At 38.9% G+C, this 25,046-nt stretch overlaps 2 protein-coding genes across 2 annotated transcripts in view; both read right to left on the bottom strand.

The window, feature by feature from the left end:
- cd276 (CD276 molecule) overlaps positions 1-25,046 on the bottom strand; it is a 72,065-nt gene that overhangs the window by 15,323 nt on the left and 31,696 nt on the right. Inside the window, exons 5-6 of the mRNA XM_086269730.1 lie at positions 7,091-7,228; positions 3,584-3,628 (exon numbers count right to left, since the gene is read on the bottom strand). Coding sequence (XP_086125856.1) covers positions 3,584-3,628; positions 7,091-7,228 — 183 coding nt within the window. The remainder of the gene's footprint in view (positions 1-3,583; positions 3,629-7,090; positions 7,229-25,046) is intronic.
- LOC147338723 (uncharacterized) lies at positions 12,241-13,754 on the bottom strand. The gene has a single exon (XM_086297379.1). It carries the CDS (start codon positions 13,561-13,563, stop codon positions 12,241-12,243), a length of 1,323 nt encoding a protein of 440 aa, XP_086153505.1. The 5' UTR covers positions 13,564-13,754.

The raw sequence follows: 25,046 nt of genomic DNA, 5'->3' as shown, positions 1-25,046 counted from the left end.
TATGGAAGCCCCAAACGCAATTTCATTGTTCTTGACAATGACAAAAAATAAATAAATACTAAATACTAAATACTCTATTCAAGGGAAAAAAAGGCAAACATGACAGTATTTTATTTTCGTTCACTAGCACACTAGAAAAGGCAAGGATAAATACTGAAGAAACCTGCAGCTCTGGTTCAATGTGATGGTACATCTCGAAAGTTTACTAATTAACACGACATGTAAACAAGTCTGAAGTTTTACAGTGTTTGTGCCACTACTTCTTCCCGCTTCTCAGACTCCAACTTCAACGGTACTTTACATTTACTGCTAATGAGCAAATATTAACATAACATGCGAATATGCTAAACTAAGACAGTGAAGATCCTCAATACAAGGAGGAAAGAAAGAAAGTGCAGCAACAACCATGTCACAGTGGTCTCTAGAAATAGTAGAAAATGACTCTTGTACCGCTCTGGATTTTCACTGCTGTCAGTGCTGAACTTTGCTTTCTATACAAATCATGTAGTGAGTGCAAAAAAAGAAGAAAGAAAAGATTCTGTGGACACAGACAGTGTTACATTGCAAATATGCACAAGTCTTTTTTTTAATTGTCTAATTTTTGTCACTGTTTCTGGTTTTGATTGGTGCTTACTGTCCTGCATTGTTAGTTAATCTATTTGAGTTTTCATAAGAATTTCTATTGTCTAAAGTTTTGAATTTCTGATTTGATCTTTTTATAAGTTTTATAAGTGTTTCGAATCCTTTTTTCATTGGTATTCTAGTATGCTGACCTTTAGTTACCATGGTATATTGCCATGGTAACCGCCTACTGATCTATCAGTTCTCAAGAAAATAGCGTCACCATTCCTGGAAGATCCCTTGGACCTCTGCGGGGTGAGAAGGTTTTTGCATTTCCCTCATGAGTATCATTCGTGAATATCAGGAATTGTTTATAAAATTTGAAGATTTAGAAAATGTATAAATTCTGTTCTACTTGATATTAATCTGCTGCTAAATCTCTTTTAAACTGCTGGAGTTGTACCTACTAGAAAACAGGACACGTGCCAAGAATCCCCGTTTGAAATTCATTTTATTTTGATCTGTATTTAAATTAAAGTGATTTCCACATTTCCTTACTTAGGGCTAGTAATGTTTAATGTTTAAATGTATCCCGTTTAAAGTTTCAAAGCTCTAATGTGCAGATGTCATGCTAGAAATAAACAGTAACATAGAGAGAGCACTCAGCAATAAAATAATTAAGTTGAATTATCGAGTCAACTGAGTTGATAGCTAGCTTCGTGTGACCGCTTACCCCGACTGCAAATGTTAGCATAAGTACATTTGGATATTGTAAAGATACCCTGAATTTGTTGAACTTGCTTTATAGTACAGGGACTCAGTCCTCCCCGTATCCTATGTCATATTTGTTTAATCCTTCTGTGTAACCCGTAAGCTTAATTTAGGCTTCTGCTGGATATCTATGTGCTAATTTATGTATCTGGAAACTCCTTTTATCGGTACACCACAGCCTTCATGGTATGTGTCGACCCAACTTGTAGAATAATTCCTGCATTAGTGTGCGTTGTCCTGCCGTTTATCCCTCGTGTTTTCTGGTACCTCCCAGCTCTTCAGTTTTTGGTTTTGTTTTGATTTTCTGTGTCATGTTTCTAATTTTGATAAACCTTGATAAAGCTTGTCCTTCCTATTCTGCCTTGTTCTGCATTTGAGTCCTCCACCTCCACACTACAATCCACACAGCTACATTGTGACATTTTTAGTAAATTGGCATCAGTGCTGTGCAAGAACACACTATTCACATTTTCAGTAAAAGGTGTTCGCAGTTAAAGAATGTGTTTCAGAATACACGGGTGCTCTGAAGTGCCTGCGCCGCCTGTGATGGACTGTAAACAATAATAGAGAAATGACTACTGCTGGCTTCAGTTCCAACAACATAGCTACCAGCAGTAGTGCTGAGGCCAATCTATACGAAGATTTGAGGGCAAAAAACTCTGACTGAAAACTCTCACATTTCAGTCAGATCATCAGCTAAACTGGCAATCACTTTGAAACAACACTGACGAGCCTGTATTCTGTATTGGGTGACTGATGACAACAGGAAATAATTACCAATGAAAATGAGCCAACAGCCAAACAAGTTTCTATACAGCTGTTTTACATTTGTAATCTTTTACTTTATGACGCAATGCGGTAAAGTCGTAAAACACACAAATGCATGTTTTCTCTAGACTTGTGAAAGTAAAGTGTGTGTGATTCTATAGTGGTAAACAGTAACTGTTTTTATTTGGTAAATGGTAGTGTAAGATGATGTTCTACTGGAAAAGAAGACCTCAGAGCACCTTATTTAAACAAGTGCAAGAAGTTTATGTTTTTTGTTCTTTTGACACATCCGCTTGCAAGCTGATTAGCATTTCAATTGCAAGCATGCTATTATCATATTAGCATGCATCTTTTTCTGCCTTAGTACTACCCAAAAGAACTGCTAGTGTGTGTGTAGATGGTACAGCTCTGACCAGCTCCTATTCCATGAAAAATTCTAAATAATAAGTAAACGACTTTAGGCTATTGGCCCATTGGATACATTTAAAGAAATAGTGGCGTGGAGACTGCTAGAAGTGTGTATTTATTTTGCTAGACATCATAAAATTCAAGGCAACTTATTTCAAGTGACAACAATATGCCCAACACATTTCAGCCAGGATTCAATTGCAAAATCAATTTGCCTTGATAAAAAGGATAATTTAAATGCAGGACACGGCAGCACTATTGTTGGCATTTTGAGAAACTTGAAACTTGTGGAACTTGTTACCATTAAATTTACAGACAAGATAAATTTTACTTTTATAGCTGTAGCTTTGGGGGGTATGTATAATGTAAAACAGCTTGTTGGCATCACTAAATTAGTGTGCCCGTCTCCCTCTCCCTGCCTCAAACACTTACACACACACACACACACACACACACACACACACACACACACACACACACAGTGGAAGAGTTATGCCACCGGGTTGCTGTGTTGAATGGATTTGATGCTTGGAGCTGGTCTTGTTTCTCACACGCACTCATGCTTCATCAACGCTCACTCACACTTCAGTAAACAAACTTAACATTCAGTTACTTGTGCTGTTGAGTCCCTACAAACCTGACACCTGCACTTCGTGTTAAAGAAGCTAGACTAAACTGTGGGGGATTTTTGCATTATTTAATATTTTTGCAACTTGAAAGCCCTGCACTGTAAGTAAAGAAACCCATATGTCAGGAAAACATACACTTCTAGATCAAACCACATATCCAAAGTGTTGCATTTGTAAAGAATTGATTGCCTTGTTTACCAGCTTGGCTGGGTTGACTAATCCAATTAATACGGAACTAATTCTTTCTTTTTTTGTTACCTTGCCTGGTACTGACAGTACCAGGCATGCATGCATGATTACATTTGAAGTATTTAAACATATTTAAACATTTTTGATACAAGCTAAAAGATGTCAAGCTTTAAAAAAAAAAAAAAGCTATTTTAAACCACATCTCTTCTCTGACCATTTGAAAAGCTGAAACTTGACCAGGTGTGTATTTGGCTGACCTGTCTTTGACTCCTCTTCTTCTTCCAGCACCTTGGCTTCTTCAGCTGTGGGAAGACAGAGGAGCCATTATCAGTGGAAGCAACAGTACAAAGGCAGGCACACAATGTAGTCACTTCATCATAAGCCTGTGGTGAGCTGATCCTTCGCAGCTCAAAGGACACGCTGTGATGACAGAGCTATATGACGATGACGCTCCAAACAATAGTACCCCCACTACATCACACGCAAGCGCGCACACAGACACACACAAAGAGTCATATCTACCCCTTAACCTCCTATCCAGCTCTCTCACAAAGACAGTAATCACATTAGGCTTTAGCTGTGGGCTCTCTGAAAACCACTGTCAACGGAGTTAGGGAGCCCAGTGATGACTGTCACACTTTATACACATGTGGCATACGTGTACACACACACACACACACACAGGCTAAAAATAGCCTGGGACAGAGCATCCGAGCACCAGATATGCATTCTGTGACACCATTTTCACTGCAATCAGACTCAAGATCCACTCTTTAGCGTGTGATACATGAGATTAAACTGCTGGTTGAACAAAACTAAATGTCAAGGAAACACAATTCAGATGTTTATATTCCAGCACATTTGCCTGACTTTCCTGGACTCTGACAGCAGGGACTATAATCCTCTAGGGAAATTAAGCAAAATCCGTATTATTACAGCAGCAGAACGTGTTGAGTTTCCAGATTCAAACAGCCTGTATCTAAGTCTTCCCACACCATATTCCTTAGTTTATCCTCCACTGTGTTATGATGTATTTGGAAACGTATTACACTCATTGACACATGTGTCATATATTATCACACATTTTCATTAATCGGACCAGGTTTGGGCTTAAAGCTGAGTTGAAGATTTTGGGAAGGGTTTAGTGCCCTCAGCAGACATATTTTTAGCAACTTTAAACTAAAAAAGCAATATAATCCATAATGTTACCACATGAGCCTGTTTGAATTCATGTCTTTATTCAGCACCTCCAAGTTTGACCAGTCCTAAAAAATGGAAGCAGTCGAAATACCTTGAGGGACAAGACTTTGATAGGAGAGTAAGGTCCGTTTAAAAGCCACCTTAACGTCAGGGTGAAGACGAGGCCAACCACAGAGAAGGGGTGAAAACTGTCTCCCTTGGACACTGAATGTTATAATTTTATACCCCTACTGGCAGTATTCCAAATGCGTGGGGGTAACAAAGAGGGCGGCTATGGCTTAAGTGCAAAAGCTGTCCGAAAACACATAAAAGTATTTAGAGTCAGGGGACAGAGATTGCTGTTCATTGAAGCTAGTAGAATGTTAATGTTCCTCTTCAACCTGCCATCTGTCCCTGTGCTTCTGAATTTCTTTAAATACTGCTGTGCCATCATGAATGATTCACATGTAAGCAAAAGAAAGGCCACAGTTAGAAACCAATAGTACTAGAAATACACTCATTAGTGGCTTAATTCATTCATTCTTGGACCCTAGAAGCAGCAGAGGCTTATTCTTATAAACCCTTTGTGCATATTAAAACACACAAGACTTAATGGCAGCTGCGTTTTGTGCTGGTAGGGTTTTAAATCTCCCTTTGAAAATGAGTGCTGGATGACAAAAATCAAGCTATTTTGCCCATTTAAAAAAAAATAACCATTTTGCTAGTATTTTGGTAAGAGATTTAACGAACGCCTGTTTTAATGTGCTTTTTACATACACCTGGAACAAAATAATTTTGTTATTTCAAAAGCTTGAAAGCTTTTTGGCATGGGGTATTCCTGTTTTTTGTGCCTAACCGTTAACCCCAGTAAAACATGTGCACCACTGTGCTACAGCCCCACAGGGAAAACACTGACTCCCTTCTGACTTTCATCTCTCACACGGGGGAGCTCTGTCCTGTGTCCCTTACAGATGATCCCAAGTGTAGGCTTGATTAAATCACACGCTTATGTGAATGTAAATTATGCTTTAGAGAAATGGATCAGTGGCCCCTGCTAGCATATCTCAGACACATAGTCATAGTAATTATGTAAAGAGGCCAAAGAGAAGTATGAATGAAAAATACAAAATGGGAGAGGGCCGAGCCGTGCTGGCGTTGAGGCAACTCTGCCTCTGGAAGGGAGCTTTCACTTCCAGCTGCAATACCACAAGCAGCTCAGCTCTGTTATGATACATATTCTAGTGCCCCACATACATTATGACAGGGAAGAAAAATGACTTGCTCACTTCTCCACTTTTACTGACCCTTCCACCCTCGATACCCAGACACAGTGAAAAGGAGTGTCAACTTCAATCTGACCATATCCGGGAATACCATTAAAAGATAAGACAACCACAATTAAGTTGCATATCCCTGCTTCCTATTCTCCCCACAGCTCTGGATATATGCGTACCAATCCTATTTTAAGCCACTCAACATCTGTATTCACAGAGTATCACTTTATCAGGAGTATAAAACTTTGCATGATATGTGAATAAGTCAGCATTCCCACTTTTCGGATCGGTGCTCGGAAAAATACATTTTAATAAGGTGGGCAGTGGATGACCACATAATCAATCCTGCCTTCAGTGGTAGGGCTGCAGGCGAGACAAGCAGATCATCTTCCAGCCCACTGAAGAAAGGGGTCCCACAACCCCTAGGAGGCCTTTGCCCGTGGGAGGAACTGCATTATATTTTTCTCTTTCCATTTCATTTGATTTCATATGTTCCATGGAGCTATTTACTCTGAGTCTGTGTCACTTCCATATTTATTTTTAAACCTCTGGGCCTTGGTGCAGACACTGGCTGACCTTTATTTAAATGTCTCCTCCACTCTGAGCAGATCTCATTACAGCAGAGCTGGTGGCTTTGCACTATCTATCTCATTTCAAAACTTTTTCTCTGTGCACTTGCGGCGATCCTTGGCTATTCCGCAACGCTAATTACCAGAACCTAGTAATGATGTTCCTCTCAGCTGAAGATATGTGTCCCACCATCCAAGATCCTGCCTATATGCATTAACCAGAACTCCCTCTGGATTCTCACAGTTCCTTGAGCAGTTAACATCTCATCTCTGCTTTCTCCTCTATCTCTCTCACTATCATTGTGCCTCCCACGTGATCTAGGCGACACATTGGAGTACTGCATCATCCACCGGGCCAATATGTGAAGAGTTTAATAAATCATCCAACATTTTAATGAAGGCCCTGAGAAGGCTTGAAAATGCTTGAGAGCACCACTGGTTAACATCCATTATTCAGTAAGCCCTTGGATTATGTATGTAGTAGGCAAACATAGTCCAAAAACTAAAATATCAAAATAGACGACATAATATCATGACTTTATTTTATTTTTTGTGGGGGATAAAAGCTGCCACTGCTCTAAGATTAATATTTCATATTTCCTAATGAAAGCAAGGCAGCCCTAAAACATTCTTTTATCCAACCTTGAGGACTCAACACAGAATTTGAAGAGGTCATCACCCATGAAATGTGAGAATATACACTGGTGTTGCATGTGCACAGCCACCTCTCCATTTCCCCCACCTTCTCTCTTGGCCTCCTCGCAGCTCTCCTTGATCTTCCTGCGGCAGACAGCAGCCAGGGCAATGAGCAGCACCAGCAGACATATAGCCAGGCCAACAGTTACCCACAGAGCCACCGGAGGGAACGCAATGTTCTGACCTGAAGCAGAAAGGGCAGAGGGAGAAAGAGCCTCATTATTCACTCTCGCAGTGCTAAAATAAGAGTGCAACTGTCACTGCTGTATCCATCACCATTATCGTGCTATTTGACAATTTTGCTGTTAGAATTCCTTGCCATAAAGAATCTGAATTACCAAGCCTGCAGAAGTACTAAAGCAAAACATGATGACACAGATGATGATTATTGCCATCATCATCATCATCATCAACACTGTCACATTGACTCCATATTAGGTTTGACTTTCAGAAACACTGGGACTGTCAGAGAAAATAGATATTACTGGGAAAATTTGCTTGATGTGAACAGTAAGAGCTTCTTTACTACTGTCCAATTAAGACACTTGAGCCTTTCAATTGAGCCCAGATGGCAGATAGTTTACCAGTCACACAAGACTGTGTTGTCGTTTCAAACAGCACTGGCACCGCTTTCAGAGGTTGCTGGCACTAACTATCCCACTCCCTACCTTCTGCTACACATTGGTCAGATGTGACAAGTTTTGATGATTTTAATACTCTATAACTTCCTGATGTATCCAGTCAATGACTAGTTCTGAGTTTTGAGATGTACAACAAGCCAGAAGATTCTCAATTGTGGTTGCCAAAATTTAGTTAATGTTTGTTTTGTTGTTTTTTTTGCTATACATATGCCCATATGTTAAATACAGGTTTCTAACCATAAAATGCTTTCACTTCACATCACTTTTCAGAAATTATCCATCAAAATTGGTGACAGTATCCTGGCTAACTGGATACTGATGAGGAAAAATAAAAAACTGGTTAACGGGACAACAAAAAGATATCAGACACAGCCAAATTTCCCTGGGGTATTCAAACTGAACAGAGGGAGAAGGAAACAGCAGAGCCACTAAATAGCTGCGAGCCTGGCTGTAGCACAAACAAGCCTCCTTCAGAGAATGCCCACTCGGGGCAAAAAAAAAAAGAAAAAAAAAAAGAAAGAAAACAAATGCTGAAAAAATGACTGGCATTGGACAAACGCAATGGTGAAGCATGTGTAAAGACTTGGCATCAGAAATGAAGACAGGCAAGCTAAAATATAAACCAGCCAAGATGGAAGGCTAATACCGGCATTTAATCTCCGAAGGAAATCCATTAAAAAAGTAAACACCACAACAAAACAAAAAAACATTATCCTGTAAAACAAGTGTACTTGATATTAAAAATAGATTTATTTGATATGGCAACATTATTTGGTCAGTTTGTTGGCTTACCATATTATTAGATGAAGTGGTGTGGCATTTATTGTACAAACATGACTCCTAATGACTTCAGGAAAGATGCCAGTTAATGTTTTACAACACTAACTGGAGAGATCTCTTTAAGTCTGTACACATATTGATCCTTTAACTCTTTTGTGAATGCCACGATCACATCAAATTCTCAGTTTGTACAACATTTTGGTTTATTGACAAAAAAAACCCCTGCAAAATGACTATTCACCTTCACTGTGAACATATTAGCATGCTGATGTTAGCATCTAACACGATGCACCGTTTGACTTACACCCTGCTTTGTTATTTCTGCTCGACGAAGATTCATGCTTTGATATCACTCTAAATTAAGAGAGCAGAATTGCATACAAAAACGTATGTTAAGATTATACTGTAATTTTAAGGTTGCCATGGCCTGTTTAGCTGTTTATATCCATTTCAAGAGTGTCTCTCAATACAAAAGGCATTATAAAGACTCCTTGGTGCTGCAACTGCAGAGCAGAATAAAGAACGAAATGTCAGAGAAAGGATAAAATCTGGAAAGTCAATCTTGTCATTATGATGAAGCTGTGTAAGCCTCCCCAGGCTAGCCATGAGTGATGATGCTGTGGACTGCTGTCCACTGAGCCCTTCGCTCTGCTATATTTAAAGAATGACCATCTGAAAGCCACTTCGTACCAGGAACGAACACATGTATGAAAGAACTAATCGTACAAGAGCTGTTCACGTGTTGTGATTGCAAAAAAAGGTAACAAATATGTCTAGCTTTTTGTGGCGAGTAAAGAAGGTGCAGTGCTCTTTGTTTCCATGGTCTCTCATTCTCTTTTTATTCTCATACCTTCCCCACCATGCTTTTCCTCCCTCTAGGCAGGCTGATAAAGACAAATGCCATAGTCGGCTATCATTGCAACGCTGGGGCCCAAAGGGCTGCAGGATCATATTTTTCTTTTTCTCTTGTTTGATGATGTGATTTTGTTTTCTTCAGAAATAGATTTGTCTCTAATGGCTCTGTTTACCTATCCTCTCTTTCCCCTTTTTCCCTACTCCCTCTGTGCAAGGGTAAGGATGGAGTGCTCTGGGCTGCACTGTCACATTACCTGGAGCCTGCAGACAGAGGACAAACTTAACTGATACACTTGGCATTTTCTCAATGCTGTTAATGTGTAGCACTAATCAGAATACACACTTAAAATGTTGTCTGTTAGAAAAATCAATTATAAATTTCAAGCCAACTTTGTACTCAACACTGTTGGAAGTGTAATGTGTGCCTAACATTAAGCTGATTTGATTTGATAGAGACAGACAATGATAATAACAGACCTAAATGCCAAACTCTCATCAGGGTTCCTTGTCTGTATTTATTATCCTTCCATGTTTGCTGATGCCAACACAAAGTGTTGTGTTACCAGTAAACATGAAATGAATATTATGTGCACTGTGGGCACAAATGAAATCATGCTATCTACAGAGTAGATCTTTTTTTGTTGTCATATTGGCACATAAAGAACTGGAAGCACAGTAACGATCTAGATACTTTTAGCGTATTTAAACTTTACAGCATTTATGAATTTAGTCTTGCGTAACAGTAATACATTTTATCCTGAAATAATATTTGGTCTTCTAAAAATTACATTTAGTATACTTCATATATGAAAGAAGATCAACAGAAATCTCAATTTGAATTCTGAGGAATTTTCTTGCTTGTGGCATGTGATTCCAAACAAGCAGCCTCTGGTTACTCGTTTATTAGATATTTCTGTCTTGTGATGTGGCCACTAAGAAGGGACATAATCCACAGCTCATGTAGAGATCACATATTTTGTGTACATTACTGATAAACAGATTGTGAGGACATGGCAGTAGTAACACCAGTGCAATATCATAGCTTACTGATTATGTTGTGACTTTACTCAAAGTGTTGGTGTGACGCTATATATATGTAAAATATAAGGTAGAGATGGCACGATACCACTTTTTTATGTCCGATACCGATATCATAAATTTGGCTATCGGCCGATACCGATATGAATCCAATATAGTGTGTTTTTTAATCAATAAAACTGTTTTTTTAATATCTTGCTGCTTTTTGTATAAGTTCATACTCAAGTAAAAAAAACCCAAAAAAAACCACACTAAAGCTATTCTGTTATACCTGTATGCAAAAAATGCACTGCACCCAAAATATTTCATAGTTCAGCAATACTGATCAATCTAATAATCTTAAACCTACTCCATCACCCTCCCTATTCTGGTATTTTAAAGAGTAAGCAACCTAACTAATAGGGCTCTAAAACTCCCAGCAAAAAAAAAAAAAAGAAAAAAGAAGGAACCACCCCCCACCCTCCACCTCATGATGCTTAATCGACGTAATCAACTTTAATTTGATGCAGTGTGAAAAAAAAATGCACAGAAATAAATTATTTTTCAAGAATAAATAAATAGATTCAACATCTTTCTTCAACATAATTGCAGACTGCACAGATGGTACCTTCCCAAAGGAAAAAGTACTATAGCTTACTAGGGTATATTAGACTTAATAGCTACTATATACAGTAATGGACTTCTATTCATTTTACGTCAGATTAAAACTTTGGGTCTAAGATTCAGATAATTATTTAATAAAAGCTAGACATTTTAAATGAGAATAAGAAAGAAAAGTATGAGTTTTGTGAGGTGCTTTTTTGATATTTAATGGATAGGATTACATTTTGTATTTTTCTCCGATATCCGATCCAGTAATTTATGTCAGTATCGGACCGATACCAATATGTAATATCAGATCGGTCCATCTCTATTAGAGATGTGAATATTACTGCAGATGTTACTGTCAAAGTTGCTGTGACTCAAACATAGAAACATTTGATTTTTTTATTTCCCTCACCTAGTTTATTTTAAAGTATTTTATAGCATAGAAAACCTTTGAAAATAGGCTTCAGTTCACATTTAAGTCCAGAAAATCATAAATCAAAATATGGATATTACCTGTCCACAGATTCATGGTGACGTAACTGCTCTTTTAACTGTCTGGTGTCTTTGCTTTGTTTGGTGTTTGTAGACATGGTTTACATGAGTTTTTAGCTGAGATTCAGAGGTTTCTGTGGACACTACTCATGTCAGCACTTATATTTCTGACCTTGTGTTATAATTGATTAAACGCGATCTCCTCCCTTTTGCCCCCATTTTTGATGTTGTGGGTGCAAATGATCAGGCATGACATTCTCATAATAAATCAGAGAACATACTGCAAATAATTATTTCTGCATTTGTGTGATTGAAATGAATTGAAAATGTGTGCAATGACACCGTTTTAAAGATTTAGCCTAAATAATTTTGGCGTGAATGAGCCTAAACATGATGACCTGACTAATGACACCATATCACCTGTGACACTCACACACGCACGTATGACTTTGCCAGTTTCAGCTGAAACAATTTCAGTGTTTCAAACCATGTTCCAGAGTTTTTAGTTCATCGTTCATGAGGTTTCAAGAAGAAAATGAAAGACAGATCTGAATGTTTGAAAGTGTTTTGGAGAAATTCTGTAAAGATTAGATGAACAGTACTCAAAGGATAAATTTAATTGGTTTATTTTGTTAGATAAGTTGAACAAAAAGTTAAACAAGCAAGTAAATAAAGAAACAAGGTAAAACGAAGTAAGAGCAAAAAAGTTAGCAAGTAAATAACGAAACAAGGTAGAGGAGAGAAAACCCCAACAATCCCCTCTGAGCAAGCACTAGGCGACAGTGGGGAGGAAAAACTGCCTTTAAACGGGCAGAAACCGCCGGCAGGAGGGGGCAGTCAACTGCCGGGACTGGTTGGGGGGGTGAACAGAGGTGGAGCAAGACGAGGCTACATCAGTTGAAGAAGCAGTATTGTCCCTCTTCCGAAAAAAGCTGAAGAATTTTTTCTTCTTTTTCATGGACTTTTCTACGAGCGCCTTTTTCTCCAGGATGAGGGTTCTCAACTCATCGATGGTTTCTGTGTTTTGCTTCTTAAGTTTCTTGCATGTTTCTTCCACCTGTTCTAATGTTGCTTGTGTTTCTTCAAGCTTTTCTTTGAGGTCTTTGGATGTTGCCTCCTGTGTTAGCTTTGTCTTCTGCAGGTCTGCATTTCTCAGTTGATCTTCTTTGTGCAGGCCTTCTAGCTGCTCATTTCTTCTCTGGATGTCGTGGAGCGTACACTGCAGGTCTACATGCGTTTTGTCTTGCTTTTGGGCCTGCATTTCGGTGTTTTCCCGCTTCAAGTTGTTGAATTCCAACAATATCCCCTTAATGAGCTCTGAGTTGTTTTTTGCCATTTGATCGATCCTTTTCTGCATCTGTGAGCATCGTTTTTCCAGTGTTTTCTTTTCTCCCTCCAGCTCACTTGTTTTGACCTTCAGTTCATTACAGAATCCTTGCATTTTTTGATTTTTACTCTCTAAGTCCTTGATAATGCACTTTTCTTCTGTCAGTCTTTCTTGCTGTTGCTCTTTCTCTTGAAGGAGGTCTTTATTTTGGCACAGTGTTTGATCCAACCTTACCTTCACCATTGTGTACTTTTCCTGCATGCCTTGGAGTTCGCGCTGCAGGTCTTTTTGCTTTTTGTCCTGTTCTTCCTTCTGTTGGAGGACTTCTTTATTTTTTTCTTCAGCTTCATCAAGCTTTCTCTGGAGCAGGTGATTCTTTTGGTCCATGTATTGGAGATCCCACTCTATCTTATCAATCTCCCACTCCATCTTATGCTCGGACATTTCTTTAACTTCAGCGCTCTTTTTCTTGTTTTCTTTGATGAGGAATACAATCTGCTCTCTGGCTTGAGCAAACTTGATCCCCCAGCCCTCATTAATAATGTTGATGTCGGGCTGGCGCTGTAGTGTTTCTTCCAGGTGTTTATTTTGTGCTTCCATTTGTAAGCACTTCTTCTCCAGGTGAAGTTTTTCTTTTTCAATTTGTTGAATTTTGTTCTGGAGATGGTTGTTTACATTTCTACTCTTCCGTAATGCCCTTTGAGTGGATAAGAGGCCATTTGGAGAAATTGGCCGGCCACGCGTGGAAGGAGAGGCGGCGTAATCTTTTTGTCTTGGTTGCCGTAATCTTGGATACATGTTGGCGTTTGTATCCGATGACTCTGACAGGTTTCCGAATGTTTCTGTAGTGAACGTTTGAAGGCTGCAAACACAAAGGCTGCGAAGAAACGAACTAAAAATTGCTGTTTCTCACCCCTACTTAAGGAAAAACTTCAAAGGATCAAAGATCCATATGACATCATCACTCCTAAGCCAATCAGATTGTCACATGACATTTTGGAATGGGGATTTTTTTTTTTTTAAACAGTTTTCAAATGTAACTTAATATTTCTTAAGTGACCTGTTTAGTTGATTAAGAAATTTATTGCCACAAACGTCCCTAATGTTAAATAAGAGACAACAGAAAAAAAGAGTTTTTTTCCTATGTAATAGAGCTATAATATTTTTTTTAATAATTATCCTACTTTTTATAAAAGGGAACATTATTTAAAGAATATGTAGTTAATTAAACAAACTCTCTGTTCATCTACAGGGTATAACGAGAAGGGTGAGCTTCCTGCTCGAAAATGAAATGACCAAAATAAATGTATTTCTCTGCAATTACAAACTGTGTAAACAGTCTTTGTATCAAAAAGCGAACGCTTGTGAGATGTCATTAGAGATTACAGATGGCACGATACCACTTTTTTATGTCCGATACCGATATCATAAATTTGGATTTCGGCCGATACCGATATGAATCCGATATAGTGTGTTTTTTAATCAATAAAACTGTTTTTTTAATATCTTGCTGCTTTTTGTATAAGTTCATACTCAGGTTAAAAAAAAACAAAAAAACAAACAAACACTAAAGCTATTCTTTTATACCTGTATGCAAAAAATGCACTGCACCCAAAATATTTCATAGTTCAGGAATACTGATCAATCTAATAAACTTAAACCTACTCCACCCTCCCTATTCTGGTATTTTAAAGAGTAAGCAACCTAACTAATAGGGCTCTAAAACTCCCAGCAAAAAAAAAAATAAAAAAAATAAAAAAAATAGGGAACCACCCTCCACCTCATGATGCTTAATCGACGTAATCAAATTTAATTTGATGCAGTGTGAAAAAAAATGCACAGAAATAAATTATTTTTCCAAGAATAATTAAATAGATTCAACATCTTTCTTCAACAGAACTGCAGACTGCACAGATGGTACCTTCCCAAAGGAAAAAGTACTATAGCTTACTAGGGTATATATATTAGACTTAATAGTCACTATATACAGTAATGGACTTCTATTTATTTTACATCAGATTAAAACTTTGGGTGTAAGATTCAGATAATTATTTAATAAAAGCTAGACATTTTAAATGAGAATAAGAAAGAAAAGTATGTCTTTGTGCCCCCTTCTCCCTGTTCATGCCCTATCGGCCCCCCTGGCCAAACTTTGCTAGATCCGCCCCTGCACAGTTACCAGCCGTCAGCTACGTAGAAAAGGATCCTGGTCTAGAAAGCAATATCAGAATCAGAATCAGAATTGTGTTTATTGATTCTGATATTATTAAATATCCATATATTAAATACATTTTAACAACAGATTATCAAGCTTAAACGTGCTGCTGTTATTCAGCCGCTGGTTTCCTCTTTCTGGTGCAAAGTGGGAGATAAACAAACAAGAGAGACGGACTCGCGACAGAAAAGCCGATCAGCTGATCACTGATCAGTTTCATGATTGAAGTAGCAGCAGGAGGGGGAGAGAAGAGGCAGTCGCTTCATATATCGGTTGTTAAGCTTAACGTGGGAATGCTTTACAAACATTCAGAGATGAACTTACACACTTGCTTTACTTCTCTCTGGGATCACTTCCTCGGAGATGAAATGCTGGTTTGCATGCTACAAATACACACAGCCGCTCTATGTGAGCACACTGCTTTGACATGCTACGGTTATGAGGAGAGTCACGCCGTGTCGCAAGTTTTGTGAGGTGCTTTTTTGATATTTAATGGATCGGATTACATCTTGTATTTTTCCCCGATATCCGATCCAGTAATTTACGTCAGTATCGGACCGATACCGATACGGTCCATCTCTAATATAAGGCAGGTGCAGAAGCTATAAAGCGGTCATTTTCTATTACGCTGCACATGGATATAACACACTATGTCGTTTCCTTGCAGATTTTTTATGAGCATAATCAAATTTCTCAAAAACAAGTGCCATATGGAAAGTTGCTACAATTATACCATCAATCAATTTTTGTAGCATTTTTATATGTGATAACAACCACACCTAACCCAGGGCTTATCCTGAAGTAATACTTATTATACAAGGGGTGCATCACCGTAGGTGTTTTGTGGACTGTAGAAGACCACAGGAGCCTACTAAGATAAAAATAGATATTTAATGGGGGCAGGTAAGAGAATGATAAAATACCACCTCCATATGGAGCCTCTAACATAGGGCGCAACGCCAGGGAGAAAAGAGGCTCCCTTAGTCTCTAGAAGACACTATAGAGGACTTGCAAGGGCCCAGCTTAGGTATTGTTTGGGCTTCAGTAAAAGATTTGCAGGCATTTTTACAAGCCTGAGTGTTTTCTCTCCAGCACCTCTGGAGGAATAAAGTGCTCCTAAGACTCCCTTGCCTGTCATCTTGGTTCTGCAACGTGAAGGCGGTCGAGATCAAAGCTGCTTTCTCTCCAACTGTCACCCCAGTTTTACCTTCCTAGAAGACACCTTGCCTCTTAAGCTGGGACCAAAGGAGAATAATGTCTCTTGACAGAAGGATGGCTTCAGGCTAAAAAGAGCCTCAAGGCTCATTGTAGACAAGCTGGATGGATGAGGAAGAGGAGAGGAAGAGTCAATTAGGTTTTTCTTTCATTGTCAGGATGAACAACTTGGCTTTTTCCTGGCTGGTTGTGAAGATGGAGGTAGAGAGAAAGGGCACCTGTTACAGAGGAGAATTGATCACAGAAGAGCAAGCTGGACTAGGGGCTAGCCCAAGGGTTGAGCAGCAGCAGAGCCCAGCCCTGCTAGAGGGCCTATACAGCCCTGGAGACCACAGAGGCACAGCTAGAAACAGGCTTTTATAGCTTTCTAACAATGAGTCATAAGGTAGAGATAAAGACATTTATTCTGACAATACAGTAAGAGCGGGAAGACAAAGTAAAGTGAATGAGATATAAAACTCAATGAGACAAAACAGGAGCTCAGAATTAAATCATACTCACCGTAAACTAGTGAAGTGATTGATATATATACACAAACTACCTCAGAAAGTGCAAATAGATGCACAGGCATCGATGATTTCAACTTTTTTCATGCACTTTCTGCGTAACACAACCTGACCACGGAAGAAAAGATTGGCAGAAACAATAACAACTGTGCTAATGGAAAGATGGCCTCAGTGTCAGAGGACACGGATTAATCAGAATGAAAAACATGAGCATGAATATTAGGATTACAATGAACGAATGACTTTGAATTTGTTTCAGCTTCAGTTTCAATTATGAGCCTTTATTATCAACCTCGAAGGTGTCCATCAAAACCCCAGAACCCTCCCCATTCAGCCCCAGCTTGAAAAGCTTGTGACTGCACAGGCACACCAGCTGTTCTTGCAATATTTCTAGGAACACCTCTCCTCACCAAGAGAGGACAAGGAGCTGACTTGTAGAGGGAAAACTTGGCAAACTGAGATGGATGGCGACAGGTTTTTGTCCTGTCAGCATCTTCGCTTGGAGCCTTTGCTCTTTTTTGCATTTCAATAAATAGCTTTTCAGTAAGATGCTACCTCACTGTCATATTGGCATGCAGAGAGGCAATGTGCTCATCTCTAGGACGACCTAGCGCCCATTTACTTACACAATTTGTCTGACATTATTGCCCTTCCCCTGACGCTATGGGTTTGAGGCAAGCAGGAGTGTATGATGTGCAGACGTGCACATTAAAACAAAATAATGGCTCTGCATTTATAGGAATAAAGATTCTAACAGCCCTCTTTTTTTCTCAGCGGGAGAACTATAAAAGCCATCTGGTGGTGGTGCAGAAAGTAGTGGAAAGTATGCAGGAGAGCAAGGTGGATGAGTTAGTGAGTCAGTGAAGGTTGAAGCGATGGGGGGTAAGCGGGGGAGTGACCAAGTGACCTGAGGAGGTGAAAAAACAATTGGATGAATTAGTTTTTGCTTCATAAGCAAGCAGAGACTGAGGCTGTGACTGCGTGAATGCTGGACTGGGCTTGAATCACAATGAACTCTGTGGTATTAGTCTACTCTCAACTCGTAAGCTATCTCTCAGACATGTCAGGCTGCTTCTGACCTTTCTCCAGTGGAAGGTTGGCTCAAAGTGTGGAGGTAGTCTGCCTATAATGCAGTGCTATGGATTTAGAATGATGAGATGGTGTGCTAAGGTTACCACCCTCATAAAATGAGTCAGACTTTAATCTGATTGATCCACAGGTGAATATTCCCTGCCACTCAACAGTCGCACAGCACAGAGAGGTTACAATGAGACATGGAGATGGAGTGTACTTGAGTTTCATTTGGCAGGTCAAAGCCAGAGATGGATTTCGATGATCGCAGCTTTTGCATATGAAACAAAACAGTGTAGCAGTATGAATGAAAAACTAAATTAATAGTATGAATTCACCTTTTTTCCCTCTCTTTGTGTTTATACGCCACTCTGCATTTCCACAGTGTGTCTTTTGTCTCATCTCCCTCCCCTGGCCCCCTACTTGCCACAGCAGATGGCTGCCCCTCCTTCAGCCTGGTTCTGCCAGAGATTTCTTCCTGTTAAAAGGGAATTTTTCCTTCCTACTGTCACCAAGTGCTTGCTCATGGGGGGTTGTCTGATTGTTGGGGTTTTCTCTGTATTAATATAGGTAGGGTCTTTACCTTGCAGCAACTTGTTGTGATTTGGTGCTATATAAATAAAACTGAACTGAATACAGAGTATAAAATGGTAAATGGCCTGTATTTATATAGCGCTTTACTAGTCCCTAAGGACCTCAAAGCGCTTTATATATCCAGTCATCCACCCATTCACACACACATTCACACACTGGTGATGGCAAGCTACATTGTAGCCACAGCCACCCTGGGGCACACTGATAAAAGATGGATATAGCAACTGTAACATGACCCATTGGTTTCTGAAGTCATGTTTTGAAGCCTCAAACAATTCTGTATCAACATCTGTTTCAAAAGGGTGGAGCTGATAACGAAGAGGGGGCTCTGACTGTAAATCTGCATGCTGATTGGCTAATAGGTTTTGGCAGACAACTTATTAGCCAATGCGCATAAAACCATTCAATTTGAAGCACAGTGTGAGACAGATTTATTAAAAATGCTTAGCGTTTTTATTCAATGTGACCACGAAAGATTGACTAACCCATAAACTCAGGACTAAAGTGTTTGCAGAAAGCTGTTTTCTGAAAGACTTCCATAATGCCAGAAGTCTTTTTGCAACCATAGCTATCGCCATCTGGTGGCCTTCAGACAGAATGAAAATTGTTAGGCTGAACTGGCTTCATTTTTGTGACCCAGAGGCAGTGTTGGTCAAGTTACTTGAAAAAAGTAATCAGTAACTAATTACCGATTACTTCCCTAAAAAAGTAATCCCGTTACTTTACTGATTACTTATTTCCAAAAGTAATTAATTACTTAGTTACTTTTTAAAAACACGATTTACAACCTGAGTAGGTGATAAAGTGATAGATCTTTCAGCCCAATTCTACTTTTTCTGCATAATCCATCATACAAAATGTAATCAAATGGAAAAGTCTCTTTTTAAAACTTGTTTAATTAGTTTTAAACTTTTAACTTTATGCATCAAGCAAAAATTTAATTATATGCAACATTCTCTGACTGGAAGAAATTTGTTTAACATTTAAACTTATTTTCTGCACATTCCAGCACATAAATTTTTTTTTTTTGTGTGTGTGTTTACACTCAGTCTTTCAAATAGATGCAAGTAAAACACAGCAGAAAATAAATAACATCAAAGACTCAGCGGTCCTCTTGCTCTATTTTCACCTGTAAAGCAGGAGTGGCGTAGGCGGAGGTTTACCCTGGTGCAGGTGTGCCGCAGCGGTCAGTTGAAGAATCCGCGAGTTTCTCTGTGAATTTCCCATTACGTCGTAGCGCACTCGGTGCTTGCTTGGAAGTTTAGGGGGTTTTTTCGCTGTAAAAAGAAGTTTTCTTCCCACGCACAACGGACACTAATGTTTTTGTCACTTTTTATGGAATCAAACTCAAAATAAGGTCAGTACTTCCACGCTTTAAACGCTGCACGCTCATACTCTCTCCCGCACTCGATATATGATGCACTGTTGATCTGCACACAGCTGTTGTCACGAACGTCGCACTCGCTTACCTCACTGTCGTGAGACATTCTCGCAAAAGAAAAAAAAAAAAAAAAAAAAAAAAAATCACGGTTTTAGTAACGCAGCGTTCCTACGGGAAAGTAACGGTAATCTAATTACCGTTTTTGCAATAGTAATCCCTTACTTTACTCGTTACCTGAAAAAAGTAATCAGATTACAGTAACGCGTTACTGCCCATCTCTGCCCAGAAGTGATATCCATGTTTTATACTGTTGGTCTGTGGGTTGTGTGTGAAACAAGGTTAGCCAAAGAGCAAAATGACATGCATTTAAAAAAAATGGCAATACCATATAAACAAAAGGGGAAGAAGGTAGATTCATAACTGTTAGAATTTTTGAGTTTTACCACAGTACACATAGCCAAAAGTACAATGAATGTTACTGAACTGTCTGATGGGAAAAGCATAGGGAAACTAAGTCACAAGTATTTACAGAGAAATTATTTCAAGTCTTGCTCATATATGCCAGGGGCAAGGTTAGCGTGAATTTTCTCATCTTTACAGCTGAAGGTAATCCCATACCCAGTAGAGGGGCTAATTAACTGAATATACAGCTCAGAGCCAACTGCACGGCTGTCGTGTTAGTAATGCAGAGGGTACGTTACAGACAGAGAGGTGCGAGGATGCGTAATAGCTCTGTGCTGGCATATATAAACAATGGCCTGGGGTAGAGGTGCGCAGTATAACCAGAATAAACTTCAGAATGGTAAAGACACTATCTGATGTGGATTTGGATACACTTATTTGTTCTGGTGCAGAATGGAATTTAAATGTCACATCAAAGAGCACAGTGAGCATCTTAAATGGCTTACTGGATGTTAACCAGTAAGCATACACTTGCATTTTACAATAAAAAAATGAACATTTGCATGCAAAGAAAATGGTGGGTGAAGAAACAGACTCAGGCGGCTTAACAGAGAGACGCAAACCATGAGGTAGCATGTCAGTAAGTGTGTGGGATGTTTGAGAATGTGACCCAGCTGTGACATGAACAACCCTTGCACTGGTGTAAAAAGAAAAACCACAAGGCACAAGACACTGCTGACCGAGTCCCTGTCCTAATGATAAGACAAGTCAGCCATGGAAGGACATGGTGAAAAAACAGGATTCATAGTACATGAAACACACTTGCAAGCCTTTTACCCAAAATGAAATCCCAAACCAGAGGTTTTGTGAAGCACACTGCATGGATATAAACACACGCACACACTCTACTGGCTACAGGATGCGATGAGCTCTTAATTTTAACCAGCATGGAGCTAACCTCCACAACTACTGTAAACTAGAACAACGTTTAATGTGATGATAAGTTAAACTTTAGCTAAAAAATGTATACAAACAATTCTGTGCACATTGTCTACACTGCATTTGAAACCTATTCAATTAAAAAAACATGAACTATTAAAAAAGGTACACAGTTCTGATGTTTGCACAGAGACCACAGCTGCTTCAATAATGTTGAGGTTCAGGTTCTGGGGAGGAAAATCTATGACAGTGCTCCATTGTGTGTTTTTCTGTCCAGATATGCTTTTACTGCAGTTTGAGTGTTGAGATCACTGTCACTCTGAAAAATGACGTTGTCGCTGATTAGATGTTTTCCACATGGTATTGCAAAGTCGAATAAAAATCTAAGGGCACTTTTTTATCAATTTTAATAAAATCCCAAACACAAAAATCAGCCCTGAACTGTCACAGCCCCTGCACCATGTTATACAAATGGCTGTAGGCACTCACTGTTTTGCCTCTCTCCTGACCAAATCTTGACAGCAATCTTTCCACCGAGACCATTTCGGATGAGGCTTCAGCAAAAAGTAGATGGATCAAGTGAAAAGTTAACTGCATCTTTCAGGTCCATGGCTATATTTACCTAGTGTCCAGCTAACAGTTCTTAAGGGATTACCTCATTAATACTATTTTATGTCTATCAAACTGAGTTATCTTTGGCATTTTGGTAGAGTTGACTATGAAAATGGGAACAAATGTGTTTTTTTGACATGCTCCCAGTAACAAAGTTCCTAGAAATGTAATTTAAAATAAGTTTGTTATCCGTTACGTGTAAACATAACAGTGTTAAGTTAGGTGCATTTTGTATGCATGAACAATTACCCTATGGATCATTAAGTCCTTTAACAAACAAACAAACAAAAACAAATTCCTTTGAAAATGGTCAAGTTCAAGGACTCGACTAAAAATCAGTGAAAAAGCAGCCAATGCCCTTGAGAGCAAGAAATGAGAGGGGGCTCAAGACTTTTGCACATTGCTGTACTATAATAAAAATTGTAATATAGTGTGCAGCCTTAGCATAGCAGAGGAACAAAAGCGTGTGAACACTGTCTCACAAACGGCCTTCCCATGTCATCTAATACGGGCCAGGCTAACGCTCTTCTCAGCATTTCCTGTCTCCCTGTCTGCCCCGCTGGGGCCTCAATTAAAAACTCCTCTGATGTCTAGTAACTGACAGAGAGTCCATCACTTCCGCACATCCCTCTCCTCTGAGAGTGGCATTAAGATGTTGGAGGCAGAGTGGACTATTGATTTCTTTTTTCTTTTTTTTTTTCCCCCCCTTCGGGTGGGGGTGGGGGGCTTCATTTCTTCACAAGGCCATCTTCACGATTCAGTCCCTGAGTGTCAGTGCAATAATCAGGTTACAATGTTGCCTTGTCTAAATTTTTAATTAGCTATAAAACAATCACTGTCTCTGAAGATGGTGAGAATGTGTAGGAGATAATCACTAGTGACAACTATCTGTACCAAAGCAGCGTATCTGGCTGGTTGATAATGGAATAGTAGAAAAGCTATGTTACAAAAATACAAAAAACCAAGAGCAAATAGGTTTAAAACACTAAGACAAACAAGAGCTGAATCTTGTTTCTTTGGTAGCAATATTATTTTTTTAGCTATATGGTGGCAGGTCAACAAGCTGTAGCCACTTATATTATACAGTTAGGTCCATAAATCATTGGTCAGTGACAAGGTTTATTAAATTTTGCCTCTGTACACCCACAACAGTACATTTAAATCAAACAATCAAGATGTGTTTGAGGTGCAGGCATTGAGCTTTACTTCAAGGGATTTAACAAAAATTATTTGGGCAGTTCACTGGCATGTGAGACCAATTCCCTCCTTATTTCATGAGAAATCAAGCAAATAAAGGTTTTGAGGTTGAGTCCAAGTGCTGAACTTGCATTTGGCAGCTTTTCACTGGCTTTCTTAATATGAAGCACAAAGAGATGTTAATGCAAGTGAAGGATGTCATCATTAGCCTAAAAGTGAAAACAAATCTGAGCGAGAACAAAAACTGACTGGACGAATCATCACTTTGGTACATTCTTAAAAACAATGAATGCACCGGTCAGCTCACTGATACAAAAAGGCCACAAAAGACAACGATAGAGTATGACTGCAGATTCTTTCTTTTGTTTAGAAAAATCCATTCAAACCATCTAGCCAAGGCAAGAGCACTTTGTTGGAGGTATGTATTTTTGAATTGAAATGCAGAGAGTCTATAACAAAGTAGGGTTATACCAAAACAACAGGAAGCAGAAAGTAGGAGAAGGAGAAAAGGAACATCTACCGCCATGTTTAATAGAACTATCATACATAGTGGAAGCAACTCTATGGCATGGGCACATGTCCACCAATGAAACCAAATCGGTAGCGTTTGATGATGATGTGAATGCTGATAGAAGTAAGAGGATGAACATTTTCTCTCTGCACAGTGTTTCACAGCACAAATAGATAACAACCCAAAGCATACTGCAAAAACAACTCAAGAGTTTCTCAAAGCAAAGAAATGCCACATTCTTCATCAGCCAAGTCACCTGATCTCAACCCAACAGAGGGTACGCTTTAGTTACTGAAGATGAAGCCAGAGAGACCGGCACATGAAAGAATAAAGTTACGTTGAAACCAAGCACACCATTGTTTTTCTTGTGACATTACCAATACGTTTGATGTGTCACATGGCCGTCTTCCTATTGAAAAAAACAAAAGTTGTATCCAAGATGGCCGACTTCTAAATGGCCACCATGGTCACCACCCATCTTGATGAGTTTGCCCCCTCACATATACTAATGTGCCACAAATAGGACTTTAATATCACCAACCATTCCCATTTTATTACGGTGCATCCATATAAATGGCCCACCCTGTACAATGGAGCCATGTTGATGTATTGCTTGCAGAATATGATTTTAGCGTTTTCTTACTGAAATGAGCACGGCCTTCTCTAGTTGTTGCTACCTGTGCATAACGTTCAGTCTTAATGTTCCCACTCAAGCATAAGACACTTTTCCCATTCTGTGTCTACTGATGAAACCAGATACCTTTATAGAGGCTGTCTTTGGGACCAACATAGACCCTCCCTTTTTTTTTTTTTTTTTATAATAAACTTTGTTTGTTTAAAAAGAAATCCAAATGATTATAAGTATTTTGAAAAGTGATAAAAATCATCATGTTTTCTTTGTATGATTTTCAATTATATGAATAAGGAAATAAATGTAAATGTAAAATTATTACATTACATTTCTAGGGATATTTTATGCATATTTTATGTTTTGGAAATGGTGTTTTAGGACACATCAAAATGAGTGATTTTTTTTAATTATTTTTTTTAAATCGCCAGCTAAAATTTTAATGGCAGCTATGACATTAAGCTAAAACAGACCATAAAACCAAATCAAACATGCCTTGTTATCACATGGTACCTTTTCCCATAATTAAATGTAATCCACTATCACTATGAAAACATGTTTTACTGCAGCTTTAGACATACATAACTTACTGAAATGTTTTTCTCTGCATTTTCTCTGTATATACACTGAAAAACAAACAAACACTTAAAGTGATGATTAAGTGAACAGATGGAACCATAACAAGAACGTCTGCATGCATAATACGTGACACATAGACAAAAATTAAATATTCCATTTCAAAATACTGAAATGTCAAAGTTCCATGGTGGATGAGCCATATTTCCAGATTCCTGATGCTCATGCCTGCGGCTCACTGCTCCGAGAACAAGCTGCAGCCTGAAACCCTCTGCAGACACTCTGTAAAGTGCACACCTATTGCTGAAACAACTCCTGTGTTGCATCAGTATAGTGCAAAGTGGGAGAGAAATATAATTCAGTATATGAACCTCAACATGACACTTATTGAACCATCCATTCGAAGTGTTCATGCCAGAAACATACCCAGTAGC

This window comes from Aulonocara sp. 'chitande type north' Nkhata Bay, linkage group LG1, assembly GCF_057382095.1.
Source record: "Aulonocara sp. 'chitande type north' Nkhata Bay isolate Kocher_YH1m ecotype deep benthic linkage group LG1, A_spYH_male_GT1.1, whole genome shotgun sequence".
Lineage (NCBI taxonomy): Eukaryota > Metazoa > Chordata > Actinopteri > Cichliformes > Cichlidae > Aulonocara > Aulonocara sp. 'chitande type north' Nkhata Bay.
The sequence above is the reverse complement of the archived record's forward strand: the minus strand, read 5'-3'. Positions and strand labels throughout refer to the sequence as shown.